Genomic DNA, 22,183 nt, shown 5'->3' with positions numbered 1-22,183 from the left:
TAATTTTATTTTATTGGTACATTTTAGATATACAATATAATGACATTCATCATTGGAAATCTGCACCTTTACATTATCTCTCTTGGTTCTTATTTTTCCCCTTCCCCTGCCCTCCCTTCAACCCCTCCACCCCTCCCTATTTACAAAGACTTTGTTTCCATTTTTTCATTTTCTCATATTATTTCCATTCCCTTCTTTCCTTTTTCCTACCCCACCCACTTCCCCTACCCCTTTGCCCCTTTTCTTCCTCTTTCACATTATCTATTATACCTTTGAGTCCTTATTTACACTTTCAATTTCTCACACCAGAGAAACTACATGGTATTTACACATGTGTGTCCTGTTTATTTCACGTAAGAGTATCACCTCAATGTGCCGGATGCTCTTTTTTTAATCGGCCTCTTCTGATTAAAAAGAAGTATCTAACATCCTCCTGTACATAAATAAGAAATGAAATCATAAATGAGATATGACTAAGATTATTCAAATAAATTGCATAGGATAAAGGGAAAGGGACTGTCAGGATGGAAACCTAGAAACAGCAATTTAAGGGATGGAAGCATGTTTCTGGAGCTAGAGAAAAGAGGAGGGTGAATAATTATAGAAGTACATTAATGAAAGAGAAATGTACAGGGACTGTCTATTACTAAAGCGGATTAAAACAAGTAAGGACAAGTCAATGATTTAGACCACCAGAAAGAAAAAGGCCTCATTTTTGCTAAGCTTTACAGTTTCCATTCCCTGCTTCTTAGGAAGAGGCTGAAAGACAAAAAGCGATGGCTGAAGCTGAACTCAGAAGGCAGCAAATGGAGCTCCAACGTCTCCAGAGCATGTATTGCTCTAGAGACAGACGTCGACACGATCAGTGCATCTTACAATGAAATGGAAGAAATCAAAAGAGAGAGAGAGGCTGACAGTCTCAAAGCTTGGCAGAGACTGACTGTCTCAAGGCTGACAGTCTAAGGCTTGCCCCTCCTGCGAAACCCGCAGGATGCGCTCTTCTTCCTCCAGCGTCCACCCGGGCTGCCGCGAAAGCCCCACGTGGACCCCTGAGGGTGCATCCTAACCCCATCTGCGGAAAGTGGGCTCAACTCTTTTCCCGAACCAAGGAACCAAAGTTCATCACCCTGTAGAGGCGCTGCTGGGATGAGGAAAAGGGTCACTTCTTTCAGACTCCTCCAGTCTTCAGAAGTTTCCTCATTACCCCCTAGCGGTAATTGGAGAAATTGTGTAAAGTAATTCAATCACACTCTCACTAATGAAGGGTAAAAAACGGTTAGGAGGTCTAAACCGGTCGGTTTAAACCGAGAGAACTGTTTCTCTTGAACTGTTTGCAATGCGTGGTATTTCCAAGAACTACATCCACATAACCTGTGGTACTTGCCGAGAATTCAGGCCTCTCAGACAGGAACTTTCTCATTCTACTACTTAATAGAACTGTCTCTACTTACTTAATTTGGATTTGAAAACTTCTTGGCTTGGAAACCTCAGTCCTTCTTTATAGTTAGAAAAAAAGGGACAAGAACAAAAACTGGGGGAAGCTCATCAACCATGCATATGTTTTACTTCATAAATCCGGTTCCCCAACAGCCACAGAAAAAGAACGGAAATTGTACAGAGGAAGTTGGTTTAAAAAAACCTATTGGTGTGTTTTTTCTAACAAAAATATTGTCAACCTAGTTTACTTGCTAATTTACAACTCACAGGACATAATGATACATATTAATTCATTAATGTTTAAAAGTTATGGAGGAGTCATTCTTTATTCAGAAATTACCAGTTGCTATAGAATACATCATCTGGTGTCTCAAAAAAGGCATGAAGTTTGTTATTGCATGTCAACATTTAGCCTGCCCTATAAGATACAGAGTTGTGTTTAGATGCAACATAGCTCACCCATAATAACCCAAGAGCTGTGGGCATGCCTCCCTTCTGTGAGATCTGCACAGGTGTGCACAGGAAAGTCACCTTTGACTTGAGGGCACACCTGGTGGGAGAGCTTCTCCTCCTGCTCTGGCTGCAGGACTCCTGGAATGATGAGGTAAGGGATCCCCCTATTGGCAGAGGGCTAGGAGTATGTCGCTTAGCGACGTCTTGCAATACAGGGACAGTCAAAGCCTTTTGATGGCTTCTGTTTCTTGAGGTCACAAAATGCCCTAGTCATGAAGATGAACAAATCCAAAATAATGCCTCTCCCAGATTTAGGAGTTCTGTCAAATCCTGGAAAATCTTCAAACACTGACTCTAAGGCTTCTATTCCTTTTTGTCTAATGAACAAGAATATCTTTTTTCTAGCTAAATAAATTACTTTCTAGAGTCATATTTTTCCTGAGGCACTTAAAAGATACCCTCTTTACGCTTGTGGAGGATGTACTTTTTTTCACTCTTGCTACTACTCTCTCTTACTCCTGCCTCCAGCCTGCTCCATGAGCACTAAATCTGGCCTCATCAAGATGGATGATCACCTCCCTTTGTCACCTTCTCAGCCGGGTCTTCCCTGACTACTCTATGTATAAACTCAACTTCCAACACTCCTCATCCCCTTTCCCTTCCTATTTTCTTCAAAGCACTTAATATTTGTGTATGTATATATATGTATATATATATATGTATATATATATATATATGTGTGTGTGTGTGTGTGTGTGTGTGCATGAATGTATGCATATTTTTCTAATTTAATTCATTTCTTTTTTCATGAGAATAGAATTCCATGAGAGCAGTTTGTATCCATTTTCTTTACTACCAGATACTGAACCTGTGCAGCACAAGGCAGGTACTGAATAGAAGTTTGTTAAATTAATGAATATCAACAAATCTAAAGATGTGTTTGGTCCTCTTAGGTGAACTCTATGTACTGAATGTTGTTGATTGCTTCCTTTTCTTGGTACATACTCCTCCTGGGCTAAAGAGACAATTATTCTACAAATTCTACAACCTCCCCTGACTGTTCCTTTCTTATAGCACTATATGCCTGTAGTGAGACACAAAATATTAGTGTTCTGTGAACTCCACCTGTGTCCTTTGCTTTCTCACTTTGTTATTTTTAAAAGAATAAAGGAACAACAGCTGTTTCTATGCACTGCCGTGTATTCTTTTATGCCTAACTTTCGGGTAGCCCTTCTTCCTAAGCTGCATAATGCAAGTCAGCCAATGTCCCTGAGTGTTTTTATGTGCTGAGAGTTGAATTCACCTTAGTAAGAGGCCAGTACTGAATTACAGGAAACAGGAATAAGCTTGATAAACTGTGGGTTAAAACATCTACTAGGCTGTGATGCTTGTATTCAAACTTATATCATTCTGTTAGAATGAACTGAGAGCATACTAGAAATTAACCATGCCCAGAAATTTTTTATACACCAAAAACATATGTATATTTCAGTTTCTCTTATTTTTTGCTAATATCTACTCAGCTACCCAAGCTAAATTTCTAGAAGTGATTTTAGAAACCTCACTCTGATGTTATTCTTTCTCTTAATTGTGTAGCCTGTTTCTTCTCACTTTTCACTCTCCTACTCCACCAACTTTGTTCATTTGTTAACTCATTCTTAATTCATTTGATATTAGTTCACCCTTCTTTTATTCTAACACCATGTTGTATACATACCTATCACGGCAATTCTCTGCTTATTATGTCATGAATGATATGTTGTCCCTTCTTCAGTATATAATAAGTTCATGAGGTATTCATGATTACTTCAACAGACTGCCTTTTCTCTTCAAATTTCCATTCTTTTCTTCTATTGTAACAAAACATCTTTTATGTATCTAGAAAAGCAGACAACTTAGTAGAGACTAAATGTCTCAACCTTCTTTGCAGATAGGCTGGTCACAAGGTACAATTTTAACAAATGGAAAGTGAGCAGAGTGATTATGCATGATCAATTAACCAAGAGACACCTTTAAAAAAGGAAACTGAAGCTCTTCCCCAGTTGGACAGAAAGCACATGCGATGGTAAGCTATCTTGGACCAGGAGGTGAAATGTTCAAAGAAGGCAAAGCAGATAGTAGAAGGAAGCTATGCCCCTAGTGACTCTATGAAACAGAATCACGGGGCTCTTGCCCTTCAACTTTTATGATAAAATTTCAGTTCCTTAAGCATCTGTTTTCTGAGGACATTCCATTATATATAAACTGAATCCCAATTGATATGGATTCTAAGGTACTTTGAACACTGGGACTCCAATGCACTTAATATTCACAGAACTAAACAACTGACCATGATGCAGGCTCATTAAATGTATAATGAATGAAACAGTTGTCAGAGTTATACCTTGCCTAAAATTTAAGATGGATTAAAGTCTTCTATTAGAAAACTATTCTGTCAGTTGATAAGTTGATCTGGGACTTCTAAGATGACAATTCAAACCCACATGGACCAGAGAAGCATGGGTTCACAGGTCCTAGCCAGGGCCCCACCCAGAAAGCAGCAGCTTGGGCCTGCAGGCACCAGCCAAAGGCCGGCCTGGAAAACAGTTGCGTGGGTGTACAAGCAACAGCCAGAAGCCATCCAGATACCATAGATAAACGTATGCAGTACATTTACCAGATCCCAGTGAGAAACCCTCATGGACCAGAGTGGTGCGAGTGAGCAGGTCCCAGCCAGGGCCCCACCCAAACACCAGTGGCTTGGACCCCAAGCTCCAGCTAAAGGCCTGCCTGGAAAACAACTATACAGGCATGCAGGCCACAACCAGAGGCCCACCCAGATACCATTGGTAAGTGCAGGCAGACCCCAGCCAGAAGCCCCATCAGATACCAGCAACTCAGGTACACAACCCCCAGCCAAAGGCCCTTCTAGACAACAACTAAAAGAGGTGGGCAGGCCCCAGCCGGAGGCACAACAAGATACCATCCCAAGTGTGCACAGCCCCCAGCCAAAACCCCACCAGGACAACAGGGCAGAGCAGGGATCCAGAAGGCCACTATTCTGAACCCAGGAATTGGTGCAGTGGTGGGTAGCAGAGAGAAGGCCTCTCTGAGGCTTGATGAGAACTGAAGCCCATTGGGCAAGCAAAGTCACCTCAACAAAGGTGCAGCAGGCTGCATCTGTTGAAATGACTAGTCATATAAACAAGACTCAAAACCAGACTTCCAGATCACCTAAGGCAACCACAAGGGGCAAAGAGATGAAACAATCTGATACTCAACCACCTGGACTCCCTCAACTGGTAATGAAAGAGGATCTGAAAAAAATGGAATAAGAAATAATTTCCCAGATAACAAGAGGGATTGTGTCCATAGTGAAAGACATGATTAATAACTCTAGAGCAGAAACAGATGAAAAAAAAGAGGAGCTGAGCAACATGATGGAAACCCAGCAAAGGAAACAAATGGAATCCATAAAACAGATACAAACAGATATCCAGGAGATTAAAATCTCCAATAAAAGCTGCGTAAGCAGCAGAATGAGCCAGTGTGAGGACAGAATATCAGATATAAAAGACAGGATTGGTATTAGTGACTAGGAAAATAAAAATTTCTTAAAAATAGTAAGGGACCACAAGAAATCAATCCAGCAGCTGCTAGATGATGCAAAGAAGAATAACATAAGACTGATTGAAGTCAATGAGGAAAGAAGAGAGAATGCAAATGACATAAAAAACTGTTTAAAGAAGTAATGGCAGAAAACTTCCCAAGTAGGAGAAAAGAACTTGATATACAGATAAATGAGGCATATAGGACACCAACTAGACTTGATCAAAAAAAAAATGCACACATAGGCATATAATTGTTAAGATTCCAGAAACCTACCAGAAGAACAAAGTTCTACAAGCAGCTAGAGAAAAGAAACAAATCACAGACAAAGGAAAGCCCATCAGAATCAGAGCAGACTTCTCAACACAAAACCCTTAAGTCAAGAAGAGCCTTGGGCCAGGGATTTAGCTCAGTGGTTCTGCCACCTGCCTGGCAAGTGCAAGGGCTCGAGTTCGATCCTCGCTACCAAAAAAAAAAAAAAAAAAAAGAAGAGCCTGGAGTGACATATTTCAAGCCCTAAAAGAAAACAATCTCCAACCCAGACTGATGTACTCTGCAAAACTATCTTTCAAAATTGGTGGAGAAATAAGATTTGTTCATTGCAAAAAACACCCGAGGAACTTCATGAATACTAAACCAGCACTCAAAAAAATATCCTAGGAAAAAACAAAGAGGATCACAACCCCAGAAAGCCCAGCAGAATGAATCCATCAGGTACAACAAGAAATTAAATGCAAAGGGGAAAATTCCAACAACAGGAAAAGGTCATGACAAAGACCAATCAATACATACCAGTTATAGTGAAAATGGCCATACTTCCAAAACTGCTATATAGATTCAATGCAATCCCAATTGAAGTTCCAACAACATACTTCACAGACATTGTGAAAACAACCCAAGAATTCATTTGGAATGAGAAGAGACCTAGAATAGCAAAAGCAATTCTAGGCAAAAAAAGACAAGGAAGGAGGTATCAAAATCCCCAACTTGAAACTGTACTACAAAGCCACTGTGATAAAAACAGCAAGGCATTGGCAAAGAAACAGACCTGGGGATTAGTGGAACTGATTAGAAGATGTCAAAACAATTCCAGACACACTCAGACACCTCATCTTCCACAAAGGATCCAAACACCCTCACTGGAGGAAAAATATGAGGCTGGAAAAATTGGGTTTCAACTTGCCAAAGATTAAAACAAGAACTATTTCTCTCACCATACACTAAACTAAAATAGAAATGAATCAAAGATCTAAGCATTAAAACAAACACTGAATCAGCTGGAAGAGAGGTTAGGTAGAACTCTTGGCGTAGGAAAAGATTTCATGATCAAAATCTCAGTTGCAAGTGAACTAGCACAAAGAATCAACATGTGTGATCTCTTCTTATTAAAAGGCTTCTGCACAGCAAGAGAAACCACAAACAACACGAAGAGAAAACCCACAATGTGGAGAAAAAATTTTTACCAGCTGTTCCTCAGACGAAGGTCTACTATCTAGAATATGTAAAGAAATTTTAAAAATCAGACCTCCCAAATTTAAAGACCCAATCCAAAAATGGACATCTGAAATTAATAACATTTCTCAGACAAAGTAAAAATAGCAAATAAACATGAAAAAATGTTCAACATCACTGGTCATTAGAGAGATGCAAAGGAAAACAATGCTGAGATTCCACCTCACCCCAGAAAGAATGGCTGCTGTCATGAAATCAACCAATAACAATTGCTGGCGAGGTTGTGGGGGAAAAGGAACACTGCTCCTCTGCTGGTGGGAGTGTAGACTTGTGCAATCACTATGGAAATCAGTATGGAAATACCTCAAAGAACTAGGATTAGAGGTCTCATGATCCAGCTATTCCCCTGCTGGTATCTTCCCCAAAGAATTAAAAGAATCATGTCACAGTGATATATGCACACCCATATTCATAGCAGCACAGTTTGTAATAGCTAAAACTTGGAAACAGCCCAATTGTCCATCAGCTGAAGACTGGATAAAGAAAATGTGGTTATTTTTACAAAATGGAGTACTACTTAGCCATAAAGAATGAGAAATTAGAGACATTTATAGCTAAATGGATGCACACTGAGGCAATACACTTAAGTGAAATAAATAGGACACACATATGTAAATACCAAATAGTTTCTCTTGTGTGAGAAACTGAAAGTGTAAATAAGGATCAAAAGGCATAACTGAGTTTGTGAAATAGAAGGAAAAGGTCTAAAGAGGAAGAGAAAGTGGGAGGGATTGGGGAAAGGAAAGAAGGTAATAGAATTAATACGAGAAAAGAAAAAATGGAAACAAAGTCTTTGTAATAAGAGTGGAGAGATTGAAGGGAGGGCAGGACAATGGGGAAAAAAATAAGAACCAAGATACATTATGTAAAGATACAAATTCCCAATGATGAATGTCAGCATATTGTATACCTAAAATGTACCAGTAAAATTAATGAAGAAAAAATGACAATTCAAGATAAATATCATCCACACAGATCACACACTGTAATGACATCTCATGTGATTAGTCAAGAAAATCCTTGATATTTCTGTAGTAAGAAACTTAACAGAAAAAAATATTTGTTTGACAGTTGGATTTTTGTAGTAGGTACTATAGAACTGAGACACATTATTCAATTCCTGCTCCACTGACCAACTTATAAGACTTGTGAAAAGTCATTCAGCATACCTACTTTGCATTTACTGCATCAGAAAAGGAGGGATAATACTCTCTACTCTATAGGTTTGTTTTTTATGGGTCAGAAAGATAATTTAAATAAATCACCATTATCTGAGATTTTCTCTTAGAGGGATTTATTAACAAGGATATTATTTTGAGGTAAATGAGTCATTGGAGACAAGTAATACTCATGTGTCAGCTTCAGTATCATGGGGGATCAAGGGTATTATGGAAGCTGACAACCTGACAGTACAAGATCTCTTGTACTATATAAGAGTAAGAAGTTGATACACGTGTTCCACAATATGAAGTTCATTATGCATGGGATCTTGTGTTCTATTGAGAAGCTTTTATGGGTTTGCAGGTTACCGTGGCATCTGGATCCAACATCATGGACCCCATTTGTCTAGTGAAAAATGAGAAAGAGAAACTGACAGTGAACCCAGAGGCAATAAAGATTCTTCAAAATATTACTGATCCTGTGGTGGTGGTGGCTATTGTTGGACTGTATCGTACAGGAAAATCCTACCTGATGAATCATCTTGCAGGACAGAACCATGGTGAGTGTTGTCCAAGGACAGGTGCCATTTTTGTTTGTTTGTTTTGTTTTTGGTACCAGGGATTGAACTCAGGACCTTGCGCTTGCAAGGCAGGCACTGGAACCACTGAGCTAAATCCCTGGCCCAACAGGGGCCATTTTTTGGACCCATTGATAATGTGAGCTGCTCACATCTACTCTAGGTCCATCTTAAGGAAAAAAGAAAAAACTCTTATAATATTTTTTCTTAATATTTATCATCAAATTTGTAATTTGAACTCCATCTATCCACAAAAGTCACTCTTAATGCAAGTAACAAAAAAGTTATCTCAGCTCTATCTAATGATCCACTCTAACAGTCTGCATACGATCCATTCTCTCCTGTGTAGCTCAACTCTTGTAACTATTCCTTCTCTCTCACACACCATTTTGGCTAAAATTGTAATGTCACTCCAAGAGGCCTAGAAATGTAGTTAAATATGTCTTGTTTTGTGAAAAGGAATGAAGGCAGGAGAGAAGGAAAGAAGGCAGGAAGGAAGGTAGGAGGAAGGGAGAGAGCAAAGGGGAAAGCATGCTGATGTGGTTACTTTATGTGAATAACATAAGCCTAATCATGAATAAGGGCGAGCACTTTTTCAAATATTCTCATTTAGATTACTTATTTTATTAAACCCATGCTCGAGACTTTTTAAAAGTTAACTTCGTATCATTTGCTTCTGCCAAATTTCTATTAGTCTGCCTATGGAGACAATGCAGCCACCCCCCACCCCATTACTATTTACATCTTCTCTAGCTCAGTACCATTTAGGGCTGAACCCCAGTCTCTATATTCTCAGAATTTACCATATCCAAGTTACTTTCTTTCCTTTCTCTTATAGGGTTCCACCTGGGCACCACAGTAAGGTCTGAAACCAAGGGCATCTGGATGTGGTGTGTGCCCTACCCTCAGAAGCCACAATTCACTCTTGCCCTTCTGGACACTGAGGGCCTGGGTGATGTGGAAAAGGTAAATCAGAGACTCATGAAAGAATCTTCTCTTCTTTGATTCTTCACTTACACTTAAATTCCCACCGTAATTCAACTTCTGTGACTTATTTCTGCGAACTACAAATCCAGTTGTGGGTAATGACTCTAAATTCTCATACCTCGAAATTACTTCTTTGGTAAGCTTAAGTATTTTAGTATATTATGGGAAGATATTCTTATTTTTTTAATTTGGGTAAATCATATAATCTAGTAAATATTCATTGAGGAGCTGAATTCCAAGGTACTGTACTATTTACCCTAAGTGCTATAATAAAAGGTAAAACCTAGTTCCTGGTTCAGGAATCAGCATACACTTAGTGTGATCAGTATAAGGTGTCCTGGATGCACAAAAGTAGGCATCTAACCTGGTTATATGCTTTAGAGAATGCTTCCTGGAGGAAATGACATCTCAGCCATAAACTGTGAGGTAGTAGGACTGTATTCATGTCAAAGTGCTACAACCTGGGTGGCTAAGTAACAGAAATAAGTTTTCTCACAGTTCTAGAAGCTAGAAATCCAAGACCAAGATATTACCAAGGTTAGTCCTTCTGTGGAATGTGAAAGACAATCTTTTCCATGCCTGCATTCTAGCTTTTGGTGGTTTCATGGCAATACTTGCCATTTCTGAGCTTGTAGATACATTACCCTGATCACTGTTTTCATCTTCATTTGGTTTTCTCCCTAAAATATACATCTGTGTCTGAAACACCAGTCATGTGGATTAGAGCCTAACCACCTCTTTAAAGACCCTATGTGCATAGAAGATCATTTTATGAAGTACTACAGGTTAGGACTCAAGCACATCATTTAGGGGGCCTGAAAGGAAGGTCCAGTTCAACTCCTAATAGAAAGCTACCGGTTCAATTGTGTAGGTATGATGGGGTGGAAATTAAAGCCTGAAAATAAGTGCAGTTAAATAATCTATTTAATCTTCAGAAAAGCCTCAGATAAGCGAGGAATTCAGCTTTGCTTCAAATCTGGATTTTAGAGAAACCTATTTTTTGACTTCTATAAAAGCATGGCCTTGAGCATCCAAAAAAGTTTTAAACAGGATTTTAAGTATTAAATTGGATTTGAAGTATTTAAATATTAAATAGGAGTTTAACTATTTTGGTCTTCACAGTATTAAGTGCAATGAATCACTTACCTTCTCACTTTACTTTACACTGAACCTAACTTGAAGGGAGCAGTGCAGACTTTGGCTTCCATTACTATAAAAAGTTTAAAAAGGTTTAGAAATTTCATGTTGGGATCCTGTAGAAAGAGATGTTCTGTTTGTTCTAAATCTATCTATCTGAATTGGGTATTTCTATGGATTGTAAAATAAAGACCTGAAAAACATTTTTCCTCAAAATCTAAAATATTTCCTGCCTTTCCGATCAAGTCCTGTTAGCATAGGGCCCATATCCTGCCTGTACAAAGGAGAAATTCCATACTGTAAACTGCTATTGTCTGTGGAACTACTCACTGACACTAAAACATGGGGTGGGATTTGGATAGTATCTAACTCCATTTGCCAGACTTCCATGGGCCATCATATCCTATGCCAAATCTCACTTCCAGCCTGGTCTTTCAATCTGCATACCCACCCACCTACCCATTGTTTCAGACAAATGGAAGAACTCTGTAATACATTTGCATGACCCTGTCTTTTTTCTGCCTTGGCTAGGGTTGATTTTTCACATGTAAGAGATTGTGATTATCAGATCCCGGGCTCACAGCACATTGCTCTGAAGTTGTGCCACACTTTTCCCTTTTACCGAACTTATCCATTTTTCTTCACAGTAATATGTAATTTTACTCCTCACAGAGGTGATTAGCTTGGTTACATTTATGTTTCCATGTTTGTCTGCCTCTCTAGACTGCCACATAAAGCTTTGCGTTCACATAGCTCAATGTAGTGTTTGGTATTTTGTAGGTGTCCAATTAGTTGTTGGATTTAACTTCACGAATGAAACCAGTGAATCTAATGAAGTAGTATCTGAATATTTTTCTGTACCTTCCTAGGTACACAATGGAACTATATAAGCATTGTATACCCACTTTCAATATCATTCAATTTTGTTAAGGGAACTAAGGCCCTGATAATGACCGAGGTTAACAAAGAAAAAGAAGTATAAATTTAAGATCCTATTCAAAACTTAGCTGTTGGGCTGGGGATTTAGCTCAGTGGTTTCTCCGCCTGCTGCGCAAGCGCAAGGACCCGAGTTCAATCCCCGGTACCAAAAACAACAAAAAAACTTAGCTCTTCTTCCTACTATTCTGCTATATTTCAGCTGAAGTAGTAAATAAGCAATAGAATGAAAGAATGAAGAGCAGACTCCTGAGTTCTTTGCCCTCCTGTGCTTTCTAGGGTGACACTAAGAATGACTCCTGGATCTTCGCCCTGGCCGTGCTTCTGAGCAGCAGCACAGCATGAGCACCATCAACCACCAGGCCCTGGAGGAGCTGCAGTATCCTTCCAGGAGCTGAGCCAGAGTGTATCATTGATTTAAGGGAAGGACAACTGACACTGTCTTTGTCCAAATGACTCAGTTCTTATGCTTGAGGTGGAGGGCAACCAGGACAGAAGAGTTAGAAATTGGTTTTTGAGACCTGGAAATTAGTGTATGTGGTCCCTGTCATTCCTTAGCTAAGATCCCAGCTATGTGACTGAACTAGCGGAGCTAATCAGGGAAAAGTCCACTTCAAGTTCTGAGGGAATGGATGACTCTGATGAGTTTGTAAGCTTCTTTCCAGATTTTGTTTGGACTGTTCGGGATTTCATATTGGAGCTGAAGTTAGATGGACGTCCCGTCACAGAAGATGAGTACCTGGAGAATGCCTTGAAGCTGATTCCAGGTAACGGAGCTTTGGCCTGGTTGGGGAAGCTTCATTCTAGCTGTGGGATCAAGTAATCCCTGTTGTTCAGCACTTGACATAGGTGTTCATTTGAAACTGGATTGAGCTCTAAGCTAATAGTAAACCGGTAACTGTTGAAAAGTGATTGGTGGTAGTTTTTCAAGAGTTATTATCACTTGAAAAATTTCTAGGTGCTAGAGTAAAACACAAGGCACATACTAAACCAAATTATTTTAGACCAATTAATAACTCAAAAAATAATCCAGATTATAATATATGCTAATATATTTGTATTTTAATACAAAGTCCCACATATTGTGTTCATATTAAGTGCTTCTCTGTTCTTCATTTAGAAAAAATAGGAATTTGATAAACAGAATTACATGAAATGAAATGATCTAATTTTCAAAGGATAATTCTTTTATACAGTATGTTTCCCTAGTACTTGGTAAGTTAACATTCTTCAGAGTAGTGATATTTATACATTAAATAATTAAGAAAAGTTCACATTTCTTTCTATTAACGCTGTAAAATCTTTCAATTTACCTTTTTTTATAGCATCACCCTCTTCATTTGACAGAGGTACACAATAATTTTCATATAGATTTATTAGATGTACTATATTTAGCAAGGTAAAAAAATTTGGGCACTTAAAAATATCAATATTTTATTCATTCTTTTATTCATTGTTTCAAAAGCATTCATTAAACACCTTTTGTGTGTGACCTAATCATTCTATAAGGTGGAGTGTAACAGACTCTGATACAAGAAAGTAAAGAAAGTCTTCAACTTATGTTTAAATTAACTTTATTCTTTAAAAGTTTTCAGGGAAAGAAATTGCTAAACATATTATGATGCATGTCTATATTTGACAGATATTTTTATCCTGGCCTGAGTATTATCCGTCCTCTTCCTGACATTGTCCCTGGAAGCATCTAACCCTTTTCTGTTGTCACTTTGTTGTAAGACCCACATTTCATCTCTGACGAGGCTATAATAAGATCAGGAGAGGACTACTTTTTTGTTTCATTAGTTGATCATTCAAGAAACATTTATTAAACACTTAATCCATAAACATCTGTACAATTACCAGGGAGGCCAAGGAAGAGTCATCCCATCCCATGGATGACCTCCTTAGTCAGTCTTACTTTGTTGCCTTTTACCTCTATGCAGACCTGGATTTTTTTCTTGTCTTACATGATCAATGACAGATTGATTTGCAATGAGCTATCACATGATTGCATTAGAAGAGATTTACAGGGAAGGGAATGCAGTGATGCAGAGATCTCTGGAAGTAAAAATACTTCAGCCCCTTACCTGAGAGCTGTCCTTTCAAAGATTAATTTTTTTTAACTTTTACAGGCAGAAGTCTCAAAATCCAAAATTCCAACATGCCTAAGGAATGTATCAGGCATTTCTTTCCAAAACGAAAGTGTTTTGTCTTTGATCAACCCACAAAAGAAAAAGATTTCTTAGTTCATATTAAGGAACTGCCAGAAGACAGGCTGGATTATAATTTCCAAGCACAATCAAAAAAATTCTGTTCTTACATCTTCGCCAATGCAAATCCCAAGAAGCTGAAAGAGGGAATCATGGTCACTGGGAACCGTGAGTCACCTTTGCCCCAGCACTTAGATCTGCTTTTCATTGTGTGTGGTATAGTTTTTTCATACCTTTCATTAGGCAATATTTTTTTCATCTGATATGAATACTAAACATAGAAAGTCATATTTCCTAATCATGTCTACATGAGGATTTATTAAGATGTAATATATTTTAAGAAGCTACTCCACTGATCTTATAAGCACAAGCTGAGGTTAACACATTCCTGCCAGCTTGAACAACCTGTGGTACGTGCATGACTGTCTAATTGTGGGGGCTTGTATACCTGCTGAGACTGACCCATGCTGCCCAATGGGACAGACATGAATGTACCATCAGAAGTTCAGAGCCACTTGACAGTGAGACATGAATGACCCAATCATGAATGTGTTAAAGAGAATACTTGTGTTTGTGGTAAACACTATAGGACAAGTGTTTCTCTTCGTGAATAGAAAAAACATTTTGTGAATATATTCTAGTTATAAAATAATGATGTAATAAGAGGCCAAGATTCCTGAAAATTCATTGAATTGAGGCCAAAATTCAGTATAATCTCATGTACAGAAGTGGTTTCATGATACTGACTCATGCAGACACGCAGTGCGTCTGTCCTGAGAGCAACTCCCCTAATTTTTTAATGCTCTGTCATTGCCCTAAAAATTTTGATAATATTTTATATGGAGATTTACATTGTCATTTGAGAGTCCACAAATTAGACAATTGGTCTCATATATGCAATTTACTTCTCCTGGCTAAATCTATTCCTTTTCCAGGTTTACTAGATTGTTGAGAGGATATCATGATCACATTGGTGGTTATCAGTGATTTAAATTGTATAAATTCAAAGCACTAAAAAGTTGAATAGGAAAGTCAATAATTTCACTAGAAGGAGGACTTTCTCAAAACAGAAAAAGGAATTTTGTGCTAAATCCAGTTTTGATGATCTTTGAAACTCTGGTTCCAAAATGATATAGAAAAGCAAATAACTACTTGATATTTGTCCTTAAATTACTTGGATTTTTCAGGACTGAGGACTCTGGTGGAGACCTATGTGAAGGCCATCAACAGCAGGGCAGTGCCTTGCCTGGAGAACGCAGTCACCACTCTGGCCCAGCGAGAGAACTCAGCAGCCGTGCAGAAGGCAGCCGACCACTACAGCGAGCAGATGGCCCAGCGAGTGCGGTTCCCCACAGACCCACTCCAGGAGCTGCTGGATGAGCATGCAGCCTGTGAGAAGGAGGCCATCAAGGTCTTCATGGATCACTCCTTCAAGGATGAAGATCGGGAATTCCAGAACAAGCTGGTGGTATTGCATTTTAGCCTTTTTTTTTTTCCTTCCTGCCCTTCAGGAATGATGATTAAAGCCTACTTTTTTGACCACTGTGCATAATCTCCTATTCCTAGTGGAAGGAACCTGCATTCATGTGAGTTACAAGGTTCTATAGGCTGACAATTGGCATTCTATCTAAAAGACAGTTGATTTCCTATTGGCATATAACAAATTAGAATGAATTTAGGAGCTTAAAGGTACAAAATACATTGGTGCACAGTTCCCTAGCTCATAAGTCCATTGAAGGAGGCTGAGCGCTGTGCTTAGGAATTCACAAGGCTAAGAACAAAAAGTGTCAGCAAACTGAGTTCTCAGCTGTAGGGGACCTCAAAATTCAATCAAGTTCTTTCAATCCTTGGTTTGTGATTTACAAATACAATCAAAAATTTTCTTCACTCTGTTTTTACACATTCAAATTTTCATTTGAAAAATTAATGAGGGGTTCTAAAACCTAGATAGTACACAGTAAACTTCACTCATTATTTGTTGGGTTGGCTTTTCATACATACATTTGCATTCACAGCAACATGAATCATTTTTGGAAACTCTACTCCTAGCCACATTCAGGTTTCTATTCCTCACTTGAGGGTTACATCACTATAATAATCACAGTGCTGCTGAAGGAACCAGGAAGTTTGTGTTGTTTAATCCTGACCTTTCAGAGACAATGAGCAGGGTGCTGAGAAAGTTGAGGGATTTCCCAAGATTATGCAAACAAATTGTGACAAATAGGACTGAGGGAAATCTCCCAGCTCCTGCTGTGATTTGCATGTTCCACTACAATCACACATCATCAGATTGCTTCTTCTTAAGAGGTCACTATTGGACCTTCTGTCTAACAGCTCTTTCTCTTACATCCCTATATTTCCCCGGCAGGAAGTCATTGAAGAAAAAAAGGAAGATTTCTTGTTGCAAATTGAAGAGGCATCTGTCAAATACTGCCAAGCTGAACTGAAGCAGCTTTCAGAGCCACTGATAGAAAGCATTTCAAAAGGAATTTTCTCTATTTCTGGAGGCCACAGTCTCTACATAGAAGCAAAAAAGAAGGTTGAACAAGGCTACCTCCTAGTGCCCAGGAAAGGAGTTAAGGTGAGAAGTAAGAAATAGGAATGGGGCATGTATCGCAGAGTTAATTAGTGCAGTTTTGCTCCTTAAAATCTAAGAACACTGCATCATCTATGAAGAAAGATGAGAACACATGATTCTGTGGTTTTAGCTGTTATGTCAATAATTAGTTATTTTTTAATGAAATGAGAACATTGCCCCCTGGAAAATAGAGTATACTATCAGTAATCCCATAGAACTTTCCTTCCTCAATTGAACAATATGATGTGGTGTTTTGTGTGTGTGTGTGTGTGTGTGTGTGTGTGTGTGTGTGTGAGATTGCTTTTGAGCTAAGTACAGGGGATTCAAAGTCTAAAGAGACATCCATTTTTACAAGATACTGATGATCTTGCCTTTGTTACAAACAATCAATTGGATACAGTGTCCAACTGGATAAATGTAGGGAACAGGGAAAGGGGATGTTACTAGAACCTCTGCAGTAAGTCCTAGTCTCCTGAGAGCCATGACAGCACAAGGCGAATTACAGGAAAGGTAGAAAAATGTGACTGAGAAGCTGAGCTTTGGGTCTGATCAGTGCTGCTCTGGGCGGCAAAGACAAAAGCCCCCAGCTTACCACATCGGGAGAAACAAAGTGTAACAAATGACTTGCACAGAGTTCAGTACATCCTGGGTAAATAAGATGTAACAATCCAAGAACAAGGAGGAACGGAGTAGATGTTTGTTCCTCCCAGGATGTTTTCAGCTCCCAGGATGTGTCTTGTCCTGGAGAATCACAGACACCATCACCGGATCATTGAGGTCTCAGTTGTGACCAGAGGCCAAAATGCAATTATGTCTCGGAATTCCATAGCTTGGCTGTAGGCAGGAGAACTAGGCTAACCAAATGATTTTTCCCTAAAATTATGTAGCATTGCTTCCGACAGATAAACATTGTCATCCTGGCAAGAACAGAAAATAGAAATAATGATGCAACTAGAATGATAAGAATATTAGTAATAATAATGCTGACATATATTGTACACTCTCTTATATATCATGTGTATAATCAGTAACCTATGGTTACAAGCTACTTTTGAAGTTCTAATTTAATCCTCAGGATAATTTTATAGCTGAAAAATGCTATGCACAGACAAATGAAGTTCCAGGCCCCAAACCCTGTAGTTTCAAGAGCTGGTTTGCAGGGTAGTTCAATGTACTTGGCAGCCATTCAAAACTCTGAAGTCAGCCCAGGAAAGCTTCCTATAAGAGGAAATGAAGGGTCATGGTGAATTGTCCATGAGCATTATTTGAGTTAATATAAAAGAAGTAGGGCTGGGTACTTCAGCTCAGTGGTGCTGACGCCTGCCTCGAAAGCACAAGGTCCTGAGTTCAATTTCTGGTACCAAAAAAAAGATAAAAGATGCAAGAAAAAAAATGTTAAAATATATGAAACAACAGAGAGTATGTTTTGAGGATGTACATAGATCTGATTGGCTGCAATCTGAATGGCTTAGTTACTTTTCTCATTGCTAAGACAAAATACCCAACATTCACAAGTTAAAGCAGGAAAAGTTTATTTAGCTCACTGTAGAGGTTTCAGTCCATAATCAGCTGGCTCCAAAGCAGGGTGGCGTGGCAGACAGGCATTGCAGAGGAGGAACAGTTCACATTGGGCAGAAGGTAGCAAAGCAGGTGAGCAAAAGGCCTTAGCACCTTCTTTCCGTCTCTTTAATAATAATAATAATAATAATAATAATAATAATAATCGGCTGGCTCCAAAAGCAGGATGGCATGGCATGCAGGCATTGTAGAGGGGAAACAGTTCATATTGGTCAAAAAGTAGCAAAGCAAGTGAGCAAGAGGCCTCAGCAGTTTCTTTCTGCCTCTTTCATACTCTGTCTAGGTTACCAGAATTAAGGTGGCACCGAACCAATCAGTGGACTGATATAGTAATTACACACCCTTAACACCAGTATCATACACTCTAGATTCAGCCACCTCTGAAAAAGCCCAACCTATGATCATATGAGGCTTTGAGGGGACATATAGATACAAGCCATGACACTGGGGTTCATGGTAGAAAACTATGGGAAACAAGAATAGAAAGCTAGGACAAAGGCTGCTATGGAAGGCTTTGAAGTTCCACAAAAGAGACAAGAATTTACATTGTGTTTGTGGCTGGAAAGGAGGCAAGGGAATCTTAAGGAGGATACAAAATAATAAAGTTTAGAGAGCAATCATTTGCCCAACAAAAGAGTAAATCTTTGCTTCCTGATATTTTTCTGCTCCTTTGGTTCCTAAGGCAAATGAGATTCTCCAGAGCTTCCTACAGTCACAGGCTGCTGTAGAGAAATCCATCCTGCAGTCCGACAAAGCCCTCACTGATGGAGAGAGGGCCCTTGCAGGTACAGCTTGGATGGGGAGGGAGGTTGCCACAAAGCCCTCTGGCTAACTGGACAAGAAAACCTTCCTTAAACAATGAGCTTCCTGTCCTACAGTAGAACTCCTGCTCCCCCTAATATGAAAATAAAGAGGGTAGGTGTGTAGCCAGTCAGATAAATTCTGACTAACAACATTTTGAAACGTGCTCTAGAAGGCGCAGTGACCAGGAGCATTTAATGATTTCTCTCTTGGCCGTTTTGAAATCAATTTGGTCTCTGAACTCAGGCCTGTTGTTCTTTCTCCCTCTAAAATCTTTGTGGAGCAGCCGAGTGGACCATGAAGGAAGCGGCTGAGAAGGAACAGGAGCTACTAAAACAGAAACAGAAAGAACAGCAGCAAATGATGGAGGCCCAAGAGAAAAGCTACCAGGAAAACATGGCTCCACTGAAGAAGCAGATGGAAAGCGAAAAGGAGAACATTCTGAGGGAGCAGGAAAGGATGCTGGAGCACAAGCTGAAGATGAGTCTGCATGGGGCCTGGAACATATCATGGGGACAGTCGTCAAACCTGTCACCGCGCAATCCCTCCTTACTCTCACTAAGGTGACACTGAGGGAATCCTAGGAAACTAGGAGCCATGGACATTCTTACTACCCAGGAAACGTGGAAACATCAGATACCTTCATCAGAGATCACGTTGGGGGTGGAAATAGATGTATACCCTTAGCTCTTGCAACTGTTGAGGGCAAATCCCAAACCCTCAATGAGTGTGATTTCTGCTTCTAGGTCCAAAAAAGACCTGCTTGAGGAAGGATTTGCAAAGAAAGCTGAGGAGATGAATGTAGAGATACACCAACTCCGAAAAGAATATGAAACAACTAAGGAAAACACACCCTCTTTGGGTGCACACATAACTGATGGGATTGGCAGTGTGTTACTTTCAGAGTTGCCAGGTGTCACTAAACTATTTGGTGCAGGGTTGAAAATTTTGAGTGAAAAAATGAAAAATGTCTCTTAGCAAACTATAAGCAGGCTTCTTTTGTTTTTCTGAGGCTGTTTTGAAGACTGTGTCATGTTAGTTTCAATTTATTAAGTCAAAAATAAAAAGTATGTATCAGAGCCTCCTGCATACAAGACAAACTTAATATTTAATATTTGATTGGGTTAATTTAAATAGTGAGTAGGTTTGACAGTATAACAAAATAAAAGACCAAATTTGTAATGTCAACAAATACCGCAAAATACAATGATCTGGAAGTCAGTAAAACTCATTTGAAGATATTTTTAATTACTGGAGGTCACAGTATTTTAAATGTACAGAAATAAAAATGTTGATGCTCCTTACATCAATATATACATCAGATATAATTTAAATAAATATACCAAATATTTTCTTTGGAAGTATATTTATACTGTCTGGCACAAGTCCCAGGTGAGACAGACAGTGAAAATCTGAAAACAGAAAATAGAGACAACGCAAGCTGGTAAATAGTCTAACATATAGCACAGGGATGCTAGCCCCTGAATATTGAAACAGCAATAAAATAAACTTGGAAGAGGAAATACTTTCATAGAGTCATGTGAAATTGAATACATAATAAATTTCACATGCTATAAAATATTCAGCCAAATTGAAAAATTTGAAGTCCTTACACATTATACCAAAAAAAGTCAAATGGATCAAAATATAAGCATGAAACATTGTACACTGCAAGTAAATGATATGGCAGAGTATTCTAATAAAAATCCTGGAGGGGGAGGCCCTTTCCCAGTGGGATATATTAGAAAAATATTTAAAAACAAAGGATTGATAATGTTAACTACATAAAAAGACATTCTCCACAGAAGCATATCAGCAAAATAAGAAAAATGGCAAAACAATACATTTTATGTCAAAAATGATGAAATAATTCATAACACTTTAAATCACTGAAATTAAAGACCAACTCCCTTGAAAACACTGGACAAATATCTAAGATGGAATTAAAGAGGTTTAACTTCAACAATAAGAGATTTAAAAACAAAGCTATGAGATACTTACATTCTCCACAGATCAAGAAAGAAAACCACATTTGTTTTGGTCGATTTTATTTTGACACAAAGATTTAGATAAACAGAAAATATTTCCTCTTTGCTACTAAGAGTATGAAATGTTACAATTATACATTAAAGTGTTAAATGCACAAGCTTTTGATCCAATATGAAATTATCTTATAGATTTAATGACACATATGTTAAAATATATGTGGCAGCAATGTATCTTGGCAGAAAACTGAAAACCACTAACTCTCTGTGGGTTACTAATAATAGATACCAAAGGACATCCACACAAAGGAATATTCTACAGTCACTCAATGAAAGGACAAGCTCATTTTGTACTAATATAAGAAAGTCTTCAAGATTTATCATAAAATGTAGAAAGGCACAAATGTATATAGATGCTGCCACTTAATGTAGAAGATAATAAGTTTACACTAATATTATTATATATAACTCAAGACAAATATACAATAAACTAATAGCTGTTGTCAAAAGCAAGTAAAACTTGGTAGTCAAAAGATACAGGGAAGGTTAAAACCTGCACATTGTATATTCTCCTCTCATCTTTGCCTTTGGTATGGTATGCAATTATTACTTATTCAAAAAAATAACTAGGATGGCTGAAATTAAAAATGAAATAATGATATGTGGAACAGAATAATGCCATTACAGGATGTAAAGTTTCGATGCTATTACAAAGGACACAAATCACTCAATTGAAAGGAAGTAATTACCAAATAGCCAACTAGGAACCACGAGAATGCCTGATGATCCTGTTTTCATTGTCTCTTTTCAATAAAGCTGGGGATTATACCTAATACGGCTTCTAAATTCCAGTCCTGTAATCCTAAAATTGGTGAATTGCAAAGAAAATTTTTCTTCAAGGCCAGTTCATCATTTGATCATGTGATTCCTACCCAGCTGTCTGTTACTGAAGACATGAATGAGGGGTAGTTCTGAGAGTTGAACATGTTATCTGTTGATTCTGTGTCTTTCCACACAAACTGCACACTTATTAAACACACGCAGCTTCTTCACCCTGTTTCCTTTATTAGTTTCTGTTCCTCTTTAACCTTTCCTGTTCCGATTCCCCAAATTTAAAGACCCAATCCAAAAATGGGCATCTGAAATGAATAGACACTTCTCAGATGAAGAAGTAGAAACAACAAATAAATATATGAAAAAATGTTCAACATCACTAGTCATGTGAGAGATGCAAATGAAAATAACA

The 22,183-nt window shown here is 38.5% G+C and overlaps 2 protein-coding genes and 1 long non-coding RNA gene across 3 annotated transcripts in view; 2 read left to right on the top strand and 1 right to left on the bottom strand.

The window, feature by feature from the left end:
* LOC101698564 (guanylate-binding protein 5) overlaps window positions 1–3,078 on the top strand; it is an 11,353-nt gene extending 8,275 nt beyond the window's left edge. The window contains exon 10 of the mRNA XM_004841310.3: window positions 753–3,078. Within this exon, the coding sequence (XP_004841367.2) occupies window positions 753–881 (129 nt within the window). The 3' untranslated portion in view covers window positions 882–3,078. The remainder of the gene's footprint in view (window positions 1–752) is intronic.
* The window catches only part of LOC147827644 (uncharacterized), a 46,787-nt gene that overhangs the window by 7,620 nt on the left and 16,984 nt on the right, over window positions 1–22,183 (bottom strand). The window lies entirely within an intron of this gene.
* Window positions 1,922–22,183, top strand: LOC101703326 (guanylate-binding protein 7-like). Its single transcript, XM_087212770.1, is given in 12 exon segments — window positions 1,922–2,041; window positions 8,515–8,710; window positions 9,567–9,694; window positions 12,068–12,119; window positions 12,122–12,167; window positions 12,359–12,555; window positions 13,918–14,163; window positions 15,183–15,463; window positions 16,364–16,576; window positions 18,834–18,936; window positions 19,239–19,434; window positions 19,702–22,183. Coding segments are annotated over 12 exon segments (2,007 nt in total). The 3' UTR covers window positions 19,931–22,183.

This window comes from Heterocephalus glaber, unplaced genomic scaffold (assembly GCF_053883595.1).
Source record: "Heterocephalus glaber isolate CG9 unplaced genomic scaffold, H.glaber_assembly_v1.0 deba00001442, whole genome shotgun sequence".
Taxonomy (NCBI): Eukaryota; Metazoa; Chordata; class Mammalia; order Rodentia; family Bathyergidae; genus Heterocephalus; species Heterocephalus glaber.
This window is presented reverse-complemented; position numbering and strand designations above follow the sequence as displayed.